This window comes from Setaria viridis, chromosome 8 (genome assembly GCF_005286985.2).
Source record: "Setaria viridis chromosome 8, Setaria_viridis_v4.0, whole genome shotgun sequence".
NCBI lineage: Eukaryota > Viridiplantae > Streptophyta > Magnoliopsida > Poales > Poaceae > Setaria > Setaria viridis.
In genome coordinates, this window is record NC_048270.2 from 19,938,755 (window position 1) to 19,956,908 (window position 18,154).

Genomic DNA, 18,154 nt, shown 5'->3' on the forward strand with positions numbered 1-18,154 from the left:
ACATCAGCTTCAGTACAAAAATTTTTCTGGCAAAACATTGTCTGTCGGTTTGGAGTCCCAAGGGAGCTAACCGTCGACAATGGCAAGCAATTTGACTGCGTCTCATTCACAGATTTTTGCGCCAGCATAGGCACGAAGATAAAATTCTCGTCCATGTATCACCCGCAATCAAACGGAGCTGTGGAAAGGGCCAACAGTACAATATTCACCGCAGTCAAAAAATATCTTCTCAATCAGAAAAAGGGCAAATGGGTCGATGAGCTCCCAAGAGTCATATGGTCTCACAACACCACAGAATCCAGGGCAACAGGCTTCACTCCATTCAAACTCTTGTTCGGAGCTGAAGCTGTAACACCTGAAGAAATAAAAAACAAAAGTCTAAGAGTCCTCAAGCACGGGGACGTCGATGAAATCGCCAGAATAGAGAAAGACATGATCAAACTCAACATCAACGAAGCCATTGAGAATCTGGACAAATACCAAGAGGAAACCCGAAGATGGAAGGATCAACGCATTCGGGAAAGACAGATCAATGTTGGTGACCTCGTCATTAAAAGAAAGAAGAATTGGGAAAACCCGGGCAAGCTGCAAGAAGCTTGGGAAGGCCCCTACATTGTCACAAAGAGTGGCAGACCCGGCTCCTTCCATCTCGCAGACCAGAAAGGAAACACTCTCCCACACACCTGGAACATTGATAGCCTACGAAAATATTACCCATAGTTGTACCTGTTACCTTCGGCCTGTGGAACTATAAGCAGCGCCGAAGGTAACAAGAGTAATTTTACCTTCTTCTTCTTTTTAAGCTTACCTCTTTTGTAAGGTCATAGATTCTAGTCCGCACTCTTTTCCTTGCTAGGGGCTCCATAATGGAGGCAAGGTTTTTAACAAGGCAGATCCATGTACACCTTTTTTGCAAAGAAAGAAAGGAAACTTCCCCTAAAAATGTTTTTCGCATATGAAAGCAACAACAAGTTGCGTGACCTCGCGCCCGTGCGCGGAGGAGTTTCTCGTGTATAAAAGCAACAACAAGTTGCGTGACCTCGCACCCGTGCGCGGAGGAGTTTCTCGTGTATAAAAGCAACAACAAGTTGCGTGATCTCGTGCCAGTGCGCGATGGAGTTTTATCGCGTGTGAGAATAAAAAGCGTGCAAAAAGCCTAACACCTAAGCACGACAACTTTTGTAGACCGAGAAGAAACCAAAACCTCTCCCCCCCAGCTTCGCAAAAGGGGGGGCGACGCTTTTCGAAAAACACGTGCAAAATTTCTGCGACTTCGCAAGAGGAGAATCTCCAAGCATAAGTTATCTAACCCCCCTCTCGCAACATCACAAAAGTGGGGGTGACATTTTTCGAAAACACTCGGAAACACGTGCAGTTCCAAAAACAAATAACCACACTGACCTCGCACGAGGTCAACCAACATAAGGTCCAACAACGCGTGCAGTTATGGTTGAAGCGACCGCAAGTCGCTGTATCAACCGGCTCTCGCAATAACTAAGTTAGCAGGTTGCCCGAGATGGCAACCCAGCTTTGACTTATCTAACCTTGCAATTGACCCACGAATAAACGAGACTAAAGTACAGCAGTTTAAAAAATACATAGGTGCACAAGTACTTCATAAGGCACAACTTCGTGCACAATCAAAAGTATATGACCTCGTCAGCCTTACACAAAAAAACCAATAAACAAATAATCTACTCTGCAGCATCCTCCTCTTCGTTAACAGCACTAGGCTGCGAGCGAAGCTGAGCTAACTGCTCACAAGCCAGCTTCTTCACGTATTGCTGCCCGAAGGTTGACCACATGCGCTCAAATAAATTCTTTTTGGCATTCTCCACAACAAAAGACTTCAGAGCACATCCAATATCTGAGGCAGCCGGCGCAACATAATTGTCTTCGGAAATATTTTTAACATGCTCGCATCCTTGTTGCTCTAGCAAGTGAAGGGCGCTTTCCAAGAAGAACGCGGCGGAGTAATCATTCAAGCCCTCAAGAACCTCGGCGAGACTCTTGACCTCGTCCAACAACCATTCGAACATGCGCTCACACCCTTCTTCCAGCGAGCAGTCATCAGGCTCGGTGCCAAACACACCAAGGGAGGCTTTATAAACTTCATGAACTTTCTCAAACCTCTCCCTTAGGGTAGTCTCTATTTGGCTCAACAATTTTTCCCTCGTTTCTAACTTAGGCTCCATCTGGCCAACCTTAGATTTTAAGCCCGAGATAATCTCGCTGTCCCGCTGGGCACCTTCGCGCAAGTCTTGGATAACCCGGTCTTTCTCTTTAACCTGCCTCTCAAGATCCACCACTTCTGATGACAGGCGATCAATCTCGTCGCCCCTGGCCTCGTAATTTTCGCCGAGTCTGCGAGAGTTCTCTTTCAACTCCGCATTCTCAACCTTGACCTTTTTCATTTCCAAGGACATAGCTGCAATGGTCGCTTCAAGTGAAGCCACCTTCTTCGCAAGTTCCGCAGCTGACCTCTCGCTCTTGGCAAGCCGATCCCTCGTAATCATAGACGAATAAGACATCTGCAAGTTTCAAACAAAGATTAGGCCAAGTCGCAGCAGACGCAACAAAGATAGTGCACACCACACATATCATCAAGTCAGCCAGTAACCATACCTTCTTTACGAGGTTGGCTTCTAAGTTCAAAAGCTCTTCCGAGCTCATCAACTTTACGGACTGCTGAAAATTTGCGAGTCAAAGATACAATTATAAGTATGCCACAACAACAACAAAGTCCACAAACAGCAATGATCACCCACAAGCAGCCCTCACCTTCATATCTCCTCGCCTCGACGGCGACCAGAACAATTTCTTTAACCCCATCCGAAGTTGCCGCGCCCGCCTTCTCCATCTTCTTTGAACCACCAACATCTGCACAGGGCTTGCAATCTTCACCCTCATCCCCCCAGTCCAAAATCAGGTTGCGTGGATTATAAACCCTACCTTCGACGCACGTCACTAGAACCTCTGTGCGCCCGCTCAAGCCCAAACCTTCGTTAAGCCCTTGAAGACCAGCCGGCAAGCTCTCACCTACATCATAACATTTAACTTTCAGCCTCACATGATCCTCGCAGCTAACCTCACCAACGTCCCCCATAGTTGCCTCCAAATCCCGCAAAAATGCCACCGAAGCCCTCCCACAATCAAAGAACCGAAGCTTCGGCAAAACCACCTCTACATGCTTACCAGATCTAACAGCCTCGGCGCAAGCACCTTTGGGATCAGACGAGAACGCATCCACAAGCTTCGCTTTTTCGGCAGCTATCCTCTTCTCATGCTTCTCAGTTTCAATCGAGAGAGGTTGCGCGCTTTTAGCCCTCAAGCTTGTGGAAGGCGGTGCAGTCTTAATGATGGTCACTGAAGACACATCAACCTTGACACTCGGCACAGTAACACGCGCAAAACGAGGCTTGTTAGCTCCTCTCTTGGACTGTGCAGCAGGCCCGGCGGATGAAGGTGCAACAGCAGGAGGGCGCACGGAGATAGGAACAACGTATGCCGTTTGCCCAAGTCAGCAGATGAAGCTATCGGCCCGAATGGCAGCATGGCAGACGAAGCCCCCGCAGTAACATCCTTCCTCTTCTGCGCTTCCAAGCTAAGGGTTTTCTGTTTCGCCTTAGCAGCCACTTGTGACTCAACAGTGAGCTTCGTTGCGGGCGCCGGCACCCTGACAACGCCTCTTGCCCACAACTTCGGGACGAGGCGGAACTGCAATCCCAAGCAAGTCAAAAATCCGATTGACACAACGCCCGTGTCTCACTACGGACTCAAAAGAACGCCCCTCGAGCTGGGTCACCGGACCCAAGATCTCGTAAGCCATATCCTCTACTCTCTGTACAAACAAGTCCGAGTCGGCGCCCCTCTCCTTACTAAGCCCAAAACAGGGGTATGGCACAGTCTTCTCACTCCAAGATACCTTCTTCTCAATGAGCTTGAACGGCTTCGCAAAATCAGCAGATAAAGGCCAAGCTCGGGCGGCGACATACTCCTCCACAAGATCACGCCCAGATATCAAGGGCCCAACAGCCCTATAGGCAGCTTCGCACTTTGTCACAACTGCCATCTGAATAAATGAAGGTGTTGTGAGCACGTCCATCAGCCCAAACGTGGCGTAGAATGGGAATCCAGTGCCAAGCCCTGCCATTTCAACTTTAACATAAAACCAATGCATCAGCCACGCATCATCCCACTTATTCCTCTGCACGAAGGTAAGTTCTACCCTCGGCAGATTCCTCTTATCGTTCTTCCGACGTGGCACGAAGGTACAGCACCCAAAGTGATTCTCACAGACGCCTTTACCATCATCAGAATAAGTCCTCTTCTTTTGGATATGAAGCTCATGCAACCTCGCGAAACCCTCCACATCAACGCTCCCGCCAAATGTGTGTTGCACCCAGTAAAACTTAGACAAGTTCATGATGGCGTTGGGGGTCAACTGGTGCAGTCTAACGCGATAGCGATCCAATATAACTGGCAGCTGCCTATCACAGGGAAACCGAAGCCCCGCAGTGAACAGATCCCTAAAAACAACAGCTTCACCAACCTCGGGCGTGGGAACCGCCTCGTCCCCAGGAGCTCTGCCCACCCCCTTAGGGAAGAAGTTGCTCTCCTCAAAAAATGTAATGCCTCGCGAAGTCACCTGGGAGCGCCCGAAATAGAGAGTAGGAACGCATGGAATCTTCCTCCCGGCGGATGTCTCCGACCTCACCCCAACCTCAGCATCCTCCTCCTCCTCCTCCTCAACCTTGCCAACCTCCTTACCCTCCCCCTCCTCCTCGTCCGAAGATACAGCATGAACCTCGATCCCCCCTATACTTTTCGAGGCCTGGCCATGCTCACCTTCGCCTTCATCCCCGTCAGAGGACCAATCAGGCGAACTGCTCCCGGAAGATCCCTCTTCTGCAGAAACCAGGCCATCCTTCGTATAGATCCGTTTCTTTGACCTCTTCCCTTCAGACTCTCCGCTGCTCACAGACACCGACTACGAAGCAGGACTACCCCCACCACCAGAGGCAACCTGAAGGGCCAACTCCTCCGAAGACATTGTCTACAACTCTACCTGGTGCTAGCTGCCACGAAAATGAAGTTGGCACCCCACCAAGAAAACGGAGCCAATAGAGCACAACGAAGCTGCGCGGCGAAGGCACAAGTGGCGAAAAATGCAACACGAAAGCGATAGCGTAAAATATGCCCCACCCCCCCCCCCTCCCGGTAAACCTTATATAGGCACGGTAAAAACCGCCTCGAACCACTAACTGCCACATAGAAAATGACCTTACTACCCCCATATAACGGTGAAACGCCTCGGCCCGCGCCGCCGTTCAGGGTGACGTTTTGAGGGCGTTTTTGGACTTTTCGCGGGATCGGTCGACGGCGCCTCTGACCTCGCCCACGAAGGGGCTACTGTTGGGAACCGCCCCACAACGCATCCTGAACGAGGCTGGCGGGAATCTCTTAACCGGCTCTAACCTCATCACTCCCCCCTTTTACGAAGCTAACAATTAACCGAAGTCAACTGGTGCGAAGATGTCTATTATGTGATTTTGCAGGCAAGAAATCGCGAAGTAAAAGCCCTCACAAAGCTCCCAGCAATTTGACTTCGGGGAGGATCCGTGACCAGAAGCCGAAGTTAAATGATTTCGACCGAAGGTGGAAAGCTCACGAAAGCTTGCTCAGCCCCGACGAAGCTGATAAACAGGGAAGGAAATCATGAAGACAACCCCTGGGGCCACAATGCAGTAGGACAATTTTGTAATAATAATCTTGGCAAGAGGGTCAAAAGTGTAATCCTACCGTGAAAGCGACATCTTAAGTAGAGGCCAAGTTACTGTCCTGTACTGAATATACTTGGGATGTAGTTGTTGGGTATGGGCATAACGGGAATGCGAAAATATAACTTTATGACCCTATAAAGGAACGAACCGTCCCTCCTTGGGACAGGCATTAATCACTGATAGGATGGCTACTGTTATGTTTACTTGAACAGGTACTGTCTTCGTTTGTCGTGACATTCTAACTGTTGCTTGGGTGCTTGGGTGAACCCCAACAATGTGCCATAATAACCTTTGCAGCTCCTACAAATTAGAGAGAACTGAATAGCGGGAGCATCACTGCATGCAGAAAGCATTTCGCTGCCAACTTGGACTGTTCCTCTTATTACTTCCCCAAAAGGTGAGTAAATCCAGGCTATTTCAGTCAATGCTCAAAATTGTTAAACACATTTAACTTGGTCTAAAAGTAGTCATCAAGATAAGAAAACTCTTGCCGAGAAAAGATTGTCCGAATTTCCCCGGGGGGCTAACATAGGCCTGACAAAAATCTTCGACCCATCAAAAGACAGTATTTAAGGAGAGGACCATCTACATTTGTATGAGTTCATGCACATGGCAAACAAATCAAACGATTAAAGCACAATTTACCAAAATCCATGAGGACTAAATCCCCATCTTCTTTTCACCCCCAGAACCTGCTCAGAAGACCCTTCTTTTCTTTCTTCATTCGGTTCTCAAGGCTAGGAAATTCTATCGCATTGTATGCCATGTCGAGCACGATTGGATTGCATGGCACTGCTTGGAAGGGAGGTGGGAATTGTGCGATGCGACATGGAACTTTGGTGTTTGGCTCACCAATCGCTGATTCATAGCTCTCTAGCATATCAAGAAGATACTTGTTCTCCTGCAAAATACCAGTATATTATTAGTACTTTGTTAGTGAAAAATGTCCGATAACAGCTTGGCTTGCTATGCAAACTGCTCAACTTAACCACTTCCTGATAACAATGAAGATAGGCTGAATAATGGTCACTGGCAGCTAGCAATGTACGAAATAGCGGGCTATAGCAAAAGGCTGTAGCGGCGCTATAGCGGCTAATGCTAGCTGCCGCTACAACAGCATTGTACTAATTAGCGGGCTATAGCGACGCTATAGTGGGCTATAGCTGAGCTATAGCAGTTGAGCACATCTCTACGCTAAATCCCATAGCCCACTATTTTGTACATTGGCAGCTAGACATATCAGGCTATTCAAATTCATAATATCAGATTGACGCTCAAAGTTTGCACAATAGCAAGTCGCAAAAGGCCCTTATCACCCGTATTTAAAAGCCAAAATGGCATCAACTTTTGGGCATCCAGTTACTCGTCAAAATTTGCTAATCTAAACATAAGAAATAACTCGGTGCAAACCTAGATCACCAGGCCCTTATCCCCCATATTTAAAAGCCAAAATGGCGTCAACCTTTGGGCATCCAGTTACTAGTCAAAATTTGCTAATCTAAACATAAGAAAAAACTCGGTGCAAACCTAGATCATCAGGGTATCCTACCAATGCTGCAATGCTAAATGGACAAATTTCATGACGATAACGTACCTTTGTTTTATCATCACCAAGCGACATAGTTGAGACTCCTTTGGAAAGTTTTAAAGGAACACTCTCCTCCTCCATAATACCTGTTGCATGTTCCATGCAGCTATTGGATCTACAATTGTCAGATAAAGACTTCAGATCTTGGATTAAAGCCTGTGAAAATGAGCATGTGTTAGAATTGAGCACCTGTTCTACAATTAAAAAAACATAAAAGCCAATATTTGGAGAAAGCCAACAAAGTCAATTGTGATTAATTTTGCTTGTACTTAGAGAAGACCAAAAACTATGTTATTAGATTAACTGGACGACAAATAAAACTCCTGTATGTAAGGTCAAGTTCTCACATTAATAGTCCTCAAGACCCAAAGAAGTATATGAATAAAAAGTTTGTCTATACGAATAAATAGTTTGCAAGCTGTCAGTTCAGTGTCAAACCTTGTCAGGACTATTTGCAAGCTGCTGCAGTGCGGAATCTGTGAGAGTACGGGCGTGGCAGAATAATGCATATGCTTCTGCCCTTTTGCCAGCTGAACTATATGACTTTGCCAAAAAGAAACATCTGCACAATTATTCAAAGTGAAACTTGTAAGGATAATCCAACGGGCATTAGATGTAAATTTTGTAGCATATCAACTGAAACCTTGCTAACAGGCAGAAACTATGCAAGTGATTTGCATTAAGCTCTTCGATAACCTGATTATATATACATAACTGGTTGATAGTACGCAACAAGGCATATCTCGAATACGCAGGAGAGCTGCGTATCATTGCATGAAGATAGAAGAAAAGGCTCAGATAGCCATACAACCACACACCACCCACACCCTTAGGGTCTTAAATTACATCCACACCCATTTTTAGAATGAGGGAACCACCACCTAAACAACAGCAACAAGGCGTATAAACTAACATATATATGGGTAGAAACTGGGAGTCCTAAAATAGTTCACGGAAATTTTCTTTTTTTGTCAACAGCAAGTCTGTGACCTATGTGTGTGAGTGTCGAGTTTGTAAGGGTTCCTATCCCTTTTTCCTTCTTTATACAACAACGTGCAGTTCTCTGCGTGTTTGAGAAAAGAAGTTCACAAACAGATTTATTGCCAAAGGAGATACAAGGGATAAAAAGAAAGCTGGTCGTTAAAGAGTTTGCTAAACTGTAACAAACCTCTCAGCTCTGAAAGCCAAGCCTTTCATCTCATACTCATGGATAAAAGAGTTCTCTTCTTCATTTTTGTTTCTGCCAGAGCTAACTAAATCTGTCAAATCTGTTGTATTCTGCAGAAGGCAGTTTCACACAAGCTTTTGCACATAAGTCCAGTAAAAATGTGATAGACCAGCTCAAAAAAGGGGCACGATAGGAAACAAACATACCTGAACAAGCAGATCATATAGCCGAACAAGTTCCTCTGGCTTTGTTATTCTCTCATTTTTCTCATCTCGATGCTTTGTAAATTTACTTTTAGCAATGCTAACCAGTAACTGGTTACGTTCTATAGTCTTCAATCCTAAAACAGCACTAACAGCCTTGTCAAGACCATTCAAGTCATCCCTTATATTCTCAGCATTGCCAGCAGAAGCCTGCATTTAGCATTTTAGTCAAAAACAGCAATCACTGTATATCATATCTATAGTATTAAGGGGGTGTTTGGCAGCACTCCACCCTACAAAAACCAGCTCCACTCCACCAACTCCACACTTTCCTAGCTCCACTCCAACTCCAGAAAAACATGGAGTTGTTGTACGTGTCTCGCAGATTGTAGTGCTCCAGCTCCAGAAACGCAAAGACTTGTTGTGAATAGTCTATTTTGTCCTTTGTGAATGGGTCCACATGTCATACTCTTCTATTTTCTCCTCTCCTCTTCCTCTTCGACGCTCAGCCCACGCGCGGCGCGCCGGGGTGACCACCTTCTTCCGCCACCACGCCATGACAGCACGCACGGGTGCCGGGATCCTCTCCTCTTCCTCTTCGACGCTCGGCCCACGCGCGGCGCGCCGGGGTGACCACCTTCTTCCGCCACTACGCCATGACAGCACGCACGGGTGCCGGGATCCTCGCGGCGGCCAGCCTCGACGCCCGCCGCCGACGCTCCCCCTCCCCCTCCGTTCTCCTGTGCCGGCCTCGCTCGCTCCGGCCTCTGCCGACGATGACATCACGCGCTCCTCTCCTCTTCGACGACCACCAGAGGAACGGCCAGCGCAGCGGCGGCGGCGGCGTGGCCCGAGCTGGTGGCGGCAGGCGCATCATTGGGTCGCACAGCGGCCGGAGGCAGGGGAAGGGCCGCACGGGCGAAGTGAGCAGGGGCGGCGTGGCTAACGGGTGGGGGTGGCGATGCCGCGGCCGGCTGGGGCGGCGCGGCGCCGGCGGGCGGGGGCGGGCGCGGCACCAGCGGGCTAGGGTGGCGTGGTCCATCGGTCGGGGGCGGCATGGTTCGTCGGTCGGGGGTGGCGATGCCATAGCCGGCTGGGGCAGCGGGCGGGGGCGGACAAGCGGGGGCCGGCGGCCTAGGGACAAGCGGTGGCGCTAGGTCTCACGACGAGAAGAGAAGGGGGCGACGGGATGAGGGGAGCCGACAGGAGTTTTTCTTTTCTGTGAATCGAACCGGTACATGTGTAATGGGTGGCAATGGTGGGTAAATAGCCACCAACTCCATGAGGAGGTCTGAAAGGGAAGTTTTTGGAGTACCCCTTGAGGTACTCCAGCAAAAACGTGGATCTGACCCCCTGCTCCACCTTTTTTCTGGAGCCGGAGTTGGTGGAGCTAGACGCGTTTGGCTACGATTTTTTTGGAGTTGGTGGAGTGGAGCTAATTTTCCTGGAGTGGAGTGCTGCCAAAAACCCCCTAACTAAATTGTACTATGACCTATAAAACAAAATATTTCATACCAGGTCATTGCGGATGCAGCTCCGAGCATCATGGTATGCAGAAAATATTTTATCAAAAATGCCAAGCTTTTTATCAGAAGCAATCGATTCTGTCGCTGAACCGTTCAAGTCTTTCTCAAGCTGCTGAGCTGATCATATCGCACGATTAAAGAGAGGTCCACAAATATAAAAGTAACATATGCATCAAGAAAATTTGCACAAATAAGGATTCTAATCAGCCATCCATTATGGCTCAAGTTGTCTACAATATCAGTTTAAAATGACATATTATCTGGTGATTCTGAACTAATAGTACCGTGAATTAACTGATTAGGAATAAGATAGTACTCCCTCCGTCCCATATTACTATTCGTTTTGGCTTTTTTAGATTCATAGCTTTTGCTATGCACCTAGATATATGGTATGTCTAGATACGTAGCAAAAGTTATGTATCTAGAAAAGTCAAAACGAATAGTAATTTGGGACGGAGGGAGTAACTATATACCTTTCAGAATGGAGACACGAGTCTTTGCATTTGTAATAGGAAATCTGCGACCAAGCCAGTTAAACTCGGTCATTGAAGCTGCCTGCTGTGACCTTGTCTCAGACAACACAGCCTGCAAGTTTTTCAAAATACAACTATTAGAACATAGGAAGACAAAAAGCGTCTACTGCCAAAAAGAAACTTAACACAAGTTGGAGTCAAATTTTCATCACAAAAGAAAGTTGGGAGTCAAATTTATGAAATTATCTTCAGATAGTTCCAAGTTCCAGAAAATAAAGTCAGAGCAATGGTCGGACAATCATAAAATCAACTGGCAGGATGAATGCAGTACCATCTATAGCATATTTTCTTTTCTTCTGCAACTGTACTTTCTTGTGTAGAATTGAACTAATAAAGATATAAATGCTATACGGGTAGTACACTAGTACTACAATCAGGAGGGAATAAAAAGGAGATATCCCAGAAACGCTAGAGCACTATCTTCTGTAGAATTGCAATATTTAATGCAAGCAAAAACAATTAGCACATACAAGCCCAACATCTTAAACTGTGTATAGCATAGAATTTCCGATGGCACCATGATTTGCTTTGCGAACAGACAAATCACCAAATATTCAACTAAAACATTCAACATGACAGGTGTGCGATGCCTTGATCACAACAGCTAAAGTAATATTTGGCCACGTACAGTTTAGACCCTAGTGCTACTGTACTAGTTCAATGGTGCAACATTCACTAGTGCGCTTGCACATGTAATACTGGTAAATGGAAATGCAATGATCTGCTAAACAAGTCATTGCAACTTGCAAAATGGTATTTAAGAATGACTTATACAGAAATGACCAACAGTTTGTGATGCATTGCAGCATGACAATAATTAATCAGAGGCCTGGACAAGACTGATTACAACTAATTCTTATTTATGATATAATGGACTCTGTGTATGGAAGTTATGGGCTTTAACTCTGGCCTACTGGCTGCTGAATGGATGCAACCAAAATTTACTTCAATACTGCTACAATCAAAGAATGCATCTGCACCTTGCTATCTGACCACATAGTTTACTGTGCAGAACCACTAAAAGAAGGGTGGAAAAAGGCATTCCCCAGGAATCTAGCTCCAGAGAAAACTTCTAGCAATTATTTTTTCATGGCATATTGCAATAATGTGTTAGTGTATGAATAGTGACTTATAGTTCTTAAGAAGACGTCAAGGTATGCCAGATAAGCTATTAGAAAAGAAAATACCTCCATCTTCGCTTTGAGAAGATCATTAGCAGTATCTAGGAGTTCATGTGCTTGTAAAGATGATCCACCAAGTTTGTGTGAACAGAAATCAATCATAGGCTCCACTTCTTCAATGCGCTGACGGCATAAAAGCTGATTTTCTATGCTGCCATACTTCCCAAGCTCCTCATATACAGCCCTATGGAGAATTGATAATAAGATACTCAAATCATCAAAGAATAAAAGAATATGACCCTAAATACTCATCATTCAATAAGGAACGACAATAAAAAATTTATATACAAAAAATAGTGCCAAACTCCAATGGTCCTAATTCTGACAAAACATGCACAATTTCACAAACCTTGTATTCTTGAAATTTATCATCGCTGCCTCTATGTTCTTGTCTTGCTCAAAAAACAAAGCACCTTTCATATATGACGCATATGCCTATAAAAACATATTTCAAGCAAAATATTTCAGGTTGAAATTGAATTATACCTGTTTTCAACATTCGTACAAAATCTTATTAAAAGTCTAGAACTGAAGAAAAGTGAAACAAAATCTATCAAGAAACGCACCTCAGCTTCCAGAGATGTTCTCGAATCTCCTTTCACAGAGCATAATTGCGAAAAAAGTGATGCCCATTTAACTGCTTTCCTAAATCGACCCAACATGTAGATACGTTGTTGTGCATTTGTACCAGCAGTTTTCTTTTCCATGGCATGACTCCATGCTCTTTCAGCCATATAAAATACTATGTGGAGATACCTGTGCTCAAATGTTAAAATGCTTCAGAAAGTAAACTCCAGATTGACACAAATTGCAGTGGTCATTTCTCCCACTGTCTGATAAAACATAAAAGGTTGCAAAAATCAAATTATGACTGTGATTTCTGTTAAACTGCCCAAATAAGCCATTAAAAACATTACTACCACATGCATATATACTACAAAAGTGTGCATGCCTGCATGACAATAAATATGTATGAGGGAAGAGCTTCATACTATTACTCCAATAAAATAACTCAAAACCTCTCTTAAGCAATTTAACTATCAAACAAATGTACAAAAGAGCAATGGATGTTTTCCCATTACACTGGAAGACACCAGATCAATTAATTGGTTTTACATGACTACAAAACCAACAGCAATTTCATCAGCTTAACAATCATGCTAGTCCTAATGTTCATTAAGAATTTAGAAATATGAATGAAAAAGTTCATGTGGTGCTATTAGCCAACATCAACAAAGAGTCATCTAAGGCACATGCTAGACTTTTAGAAACATGACATATCATGAACATCCTTCCATTTTTTCCTTCCATATTTCATTCTGAAAAATGAGAAAGAAACAACATGCCATATAGCAGAGTATCAGCAGAAGGCACCACACCTGACATCTGTGACTGTTGACTCAGTTATATTCCTCCTGGTGTATTTACCACGGCCATGCAGGAACTTGAGAGACTTGTACAGCCTTCTGAGTCGCGCAGAACAGTACCTCCTACAGATAATGCAAAATCATTAGGCGAAGAGGCACATACACCAATTGGAACGACATACTAACTAATAAAAGAGCATGATAATCAGGGCAATCTAAACATAAAGAGTCAGAACTGGTTGAAAATTAGAGACCACAATTTCCTAGAAACGCAGTCAAATGGAGCAAGCATGGTAAAGCAGATATGTAAACTAAATCCTTGTTTTGAACAGTATCACGGGTTCGGATTCAAATAGACAGGGAACGAGGGCTTTCATCGACAATTTGGGTTACAAGGCACGGCAACACAAAAAGAAACACAATCCTTCCCAAATTTCATCTGAGATCAAAGCATATAAGAAGATATATGAGGCCCTAATCGATCTACACGCATGGAATCGAGTGGAATCAAAGCCGCAGATCTGGGACGGGTGGAGCAGGATCGGATGGACGCGCGTGTGGCATCACGCACCTGTACCGCGTGTAGTCGCTCTGGCGGAGGCCGTGCTGCATCTGCGCCTCCCTCATGAGCTCCAGAACTGCGAGAGACAAGAACGGTCCGGAAACTGAGCGAGGGCCAGATCGCCGGAGGAGGTGGAGGGGGGGGGGGCGTGGTAAAGCTGACCGTTGATGGAGAACCTGACGGCCGGCTTCTCCTCGGCGACAGCGGAAGATTCGACCTCCATGTCCGCCGGCTGCTGGTCCCCGGTCTTCGACATGGCGGCTGCGGCGGGTGTGTGCCTCCAGTGGTGGGCGAACTGCGACGCTTAGATGCGGTCGCGACGATGAAGGGAGACGGAGGCGGAAACGTCGTGGGTTACGAAACGAACTCGCCCACGTGGGCTGGGCTGGGATTTACGGGAGAGAGCGAACGGCCCAGTAGAGGGTGTTTTCGTTGGATCCTTCCTAATAAAAGCCGGCCTGTTTGAATTGAGCGCTAATGGGTGAAAACGCTAAGCTTTATGCATTAGCACATCCAAACAGAGTGCTAATAGGCAAACAGGAGTGCTAATAAGGAGGGCTAAACTTTAGCCCACCTTAAAAAAAATGCAAAAGCATTAGCTGGTGAGAAGGTGCTAATAGGTGCACCTGAAATTCACGAAAAGATCGAAATACCCCTGCCAACATTATCCTATCCTCGCGCGTACCCCTCCCCCTCGTGAGATGCTGCCGTCGCCGCGTGCTCCTCCCCGCCCCAAGCCGCACCGCGGCACCCTCCCTCCTTTCCTCGCCACACGCCGACGTGGATTCCTACTAATGAGGACATCATCATGATGGACACGCATGAGTTATGGTCTTCCCCACGTTACAATTCGTCACCAACTCAGTTGTCGCATTCGTTTCGGTTTCAGCCGACACCCCTGCACGGTTTCAGCCATATCTCTCTCATACGATATCAAAACGAGGTGTTCTTTGATGCGTTGGAACGGAGATGACGACGCCGTTCTTTTGATTCTGGTCCTAGCTTTAGAAGGTTCGTAGATCATTCTGCGTGACCACGACAAGGTGCTGCGTCACCAGTTTTGCGTCAACTTGGCCTTGTATCATGACGGGCCTTAAGCCCAAGTTGTGGGCGCCCCTTCCTAGTGGCCCCCAACCCTAGTTCGCCCTTTTGATATAAACTCAGTAGCCACCACCTTAGAAACTCGAGGTTTGTTTAGTTCTAGTTTTCCTTTGAAAAACTGAGATTGATTCATTATAATTGTGGCGACAAGTCCTTTTACAGTGATCCAGGGCCCCTGTTCTTGTTCCCTTCGACTGTGTCGATTAGTCCTTTCAAATTGAGAGCTTGAACCCTTCTTTACTTCATTCATATTTGCAATATCAGATTGCGCAATTATACTTTCTTGCTTGTATCCTTCGATTCGCTTGCAGGGAAAACCTTCTCGGCGAGGTCAATCAAGTTGTGTTTGGTTGATAACCAACGGAGCAGCGGTGTAATGGTTGCAGGGATCCGAATCATGTCTGATTAGCAGCCTGGATTGTCAACGTTGAGTCTCCACCAATCAAATTTATCACTAACTTTCGGAAGATCAGGCCAGTGCTACATCAAGTGGTATCAGGATTCCATGTTACCCGTGAGGTATACTATCGTGTTTCCCCTTAGATTCAGTTCGTGTCCAACACCTATAGTCCACAAAAAATCCAAAAATATTTACACTTTCCGCTATCCTATCGCCTTTTTAGCCTTTGCAATTTTCGTTTCAAATTCGCTTTGTTAAGTTTGTGTCCGTAGTCGAGTCTTGTTGCTAGTTTAGTGTGTTCATGGTCGTAGTTTCCACCGTCCGTCGCTGTTTGATTGTTTCCGCCACCATCCCATCCACCTTTACCCAAACAACAAGTTGAGCTCCCACATTACTTGACTTGCCCCGCTAGCCGCCTTGTGTGAACTCTCACCGCGCAATCCCTAGATAGGTTGCAAGCTGCATTGTGTCGCCTTTGCATCGCAGCCCTTCTTGATTCATCTGGCAAATACCTAATTAATGCATACCAGGGACGTTGGTGCTCCTATATTGCTTGCTGAGAAGCTTTGCTCAGCTGTGATCAGTGTTGGACAGATAGGGATGCTTTGCCCTGGCCGCCGCCACCTTACCAGCCATGTTGTGCCTTTCCGAAACTCTAATTCGGGCGACCTTCCTTAAAACAGCCATAACTTTTCGCTCGGAACTTCGATTGAGGTAAAATTTAAAAAAAAAATTCAGAACAAAAAGTTACACATATGATTCAACGCTCTTGGCATTTTTGCAATTCTTAGCTTTCTAAAAAAAATCAGAAAGTGGGAGTTTTCAAGCCTCTAAGTTGTTGCACAGTTTTCAGCAAACATGCATGTTTTTCTGGAGACCACATCACACCTCTGTTTAAGATGTAAATTTTTGTGATTCCATCTTGTGTGATTCCTATTTAGATAAAAATATAAAAACATAGTTGAGAAAAATAAAAAAGTGGCTTCCTACTAGTCTTGGAGGGAAAATTAGGGAAAATAATTAAAACAATTGCATGAGTTGCTGGTTGCTTGTTCTTTGAGTTCTATCCACCGTCGCTCATTCCATCTTGTTATGCTACGTCTAGGGACACGTCTTAGCCAACAATTGTGACTTGTACTTTGGATACTTATTGAACTTTGCTAATCTGCTTCGGCTATTGTTTTTCCTTGCTACCATATTGTGCCTGCCCAAAGCTCCACATATACTTCTGTCAGTACATGTTCACCTTGTAACTGTTACACCCAAGCTTGACAACCGATTGTACCATCCTGTTGGCTTTGGTAAGAACACTTGCAAGATGGTAGTAAGCCGTTTGAGATATTGCTTTCCACTTTCGCCACCACCCATTAGTTGCTAGTTGATAGGGATAATACTTTTGTGTTGTCTTTTGCTGTCTTCTAACTATGTCAGGGAAAGGGAAAGGAGTGGAGTCTCCTTCGGACTTCAATGAGTGTGTGTCCAAGGACGAGCTTACGAAGCTTCTTGCTGACCAGCGCACCTACATCGACCGGAAGTTTGATGACTTGATGCGCAACATTAACATTCTGGTTGAACATGTTGAGCAACAACCTACCCTAGTGCCACCACGCCGATGCACCCCTCATGATGATGGTCTGGAGGATGATGATGACGATGATCTTGATAATGATGCACGTGACATGGACCGTCTTCGGTGTAATCGTCGTGGTATGGGAGGTAACAATCATCACCATGGTAATAATGATCCTTTTGCTAAAACTAAATTTACCATGATACATTTTGTTGGTAATGCTGATCCTGAGGCTTATTTAGATTGGGAACTTGCTGTTGAACAAAAATTTAATTCTCATTTAGTTCCTGCTGAGTATAGAGTTAGGCTTGCTACTAGTGTTTACTGGTTTTGCTCTCTTTTGGTGGAATGATCTTTGCAATAATAATAATGCCACTGTTGTACCTCAGGCTTGGAATGTTTTAAACAACGTATGAAATCTCATTTGTTCCTCATTATTACCAACGTGATTTGCGTATGAGACTACAAACTTTAAAATAAGGTGAAAAAGGAGTAGAAGAATATTATCAGAAATTGCTCATTGGTCTAGCACATTGTGATATACATGAGGATGATGAAGATACTTGTGCTAGATTCTTTGGTGATTTGAATCGTAATATACAGGATATTCTTGATTACAAAAATTGGAACAGGTTCAACCAATTATATCATCTTGCTCTTAAAGCTGAAAGAGAAGTACAGGGACGTCGTCAACAATACACTTTCAGGTCGAACCCTGGACGATCTTTTCCGCAGCAACGTTCCGACGTCGACAAGCCCAAGACTTCTACTGCCCAGCCACCAGTGACACCGTCTGCTACTACACATGCTTCCGAGGTGAGCAATTTGTCTCTTGTGCAGTCCCAACCGCAGAAGAAAGTTATGGCCCCTGGTGCATCATCGAACAGCTCCAACAAAATTGTGTGCCACCACTGCAAGGGCATTGGACATGTAATGAAGGATTGCCCAAATTGTCGTGCTTACATAGCCACCGCTGATGGAATAGGATATGTAAGTGCTAGTGATGTTGAAGATGAATTGGTTCTTGCTGCTAACATTGTTGCAGATGAAGCGAATAACGAGGAGGAGGTTGCCATTGATTCTCTGGCTGCCTCGGCGAGTTATGAGAGCCTTCTTGTGCAGCGGGTGTTGACTTCCCAACTGGGACATGAGGAAGAGAAGTTCCAACGCTG

The 18,154-nt window shown here is 45.5% G+C and overlaps 1 protein-coding gene across 1 annotated transcript; it reads right to left on the reverse strand.

Moving 5' to 3' along the window:
* Positions 1-6,135: 6,135 nt before the first annotated feature.
* LOC117833350 (uncharacterized) lies at positions 6,136-14,243 on the reverse strand. Its single transcript, XM_034712808.2, has 13 exons — positions 14,074-14,243; positions 13,921-13,987; positions 13,362-13,472; positions 12,549-12,738; positions 12,332-12,417; positions 11,989-12,166; positions 10,742-10,853; positions 10,258-10,385; positions 8,746-8,952; positions 8,540-8,649; positions 7,810-7,933; positions 7,378-7,527; positions 6,136-6,684 (listed from the first exon to the last, which is right to left on the reverse strand). The coding sequence occupies exons 1-13, from the start codon at positions 14,165-14,167 to the stop codon at positions 6,463-6,465; spliced, it is 1,779 nt and encodes a 592-aa protein (XP_034568699.1). The 5' UTR covers positions 14,168-14,243; the 3' UTR covers positions 6,136-6,462.
* Positions 14,244-18,154: the final 3,911 nt, after the last annotated feature.

Excerpts from the sequence above, each read along its gene's own strand:
- LOC117833350 (XM_034712808.2), bottom strand. The coding sequence starts at position 14,167 with ATGTCGAAGACCGGGGACCAGCAGCCGGCGGACATGGAGGTCGAATCT. Across the intron at positions 13,473-13,920 it reads AGCGACTACACGCGGTACAG|GAGGTACTGTTCTGCGCGAC; the intron begins GTGCGTGATGCC and ends CATTATCTGTAG. Across the intron at positions 10,386-10,741 it reads TCGTGTCTCCATTCTGAAAG|CTCAGCAGCTTGAGAAAGAC; the intron begins GTATATAGTTAC and ends CGATATGATCAG.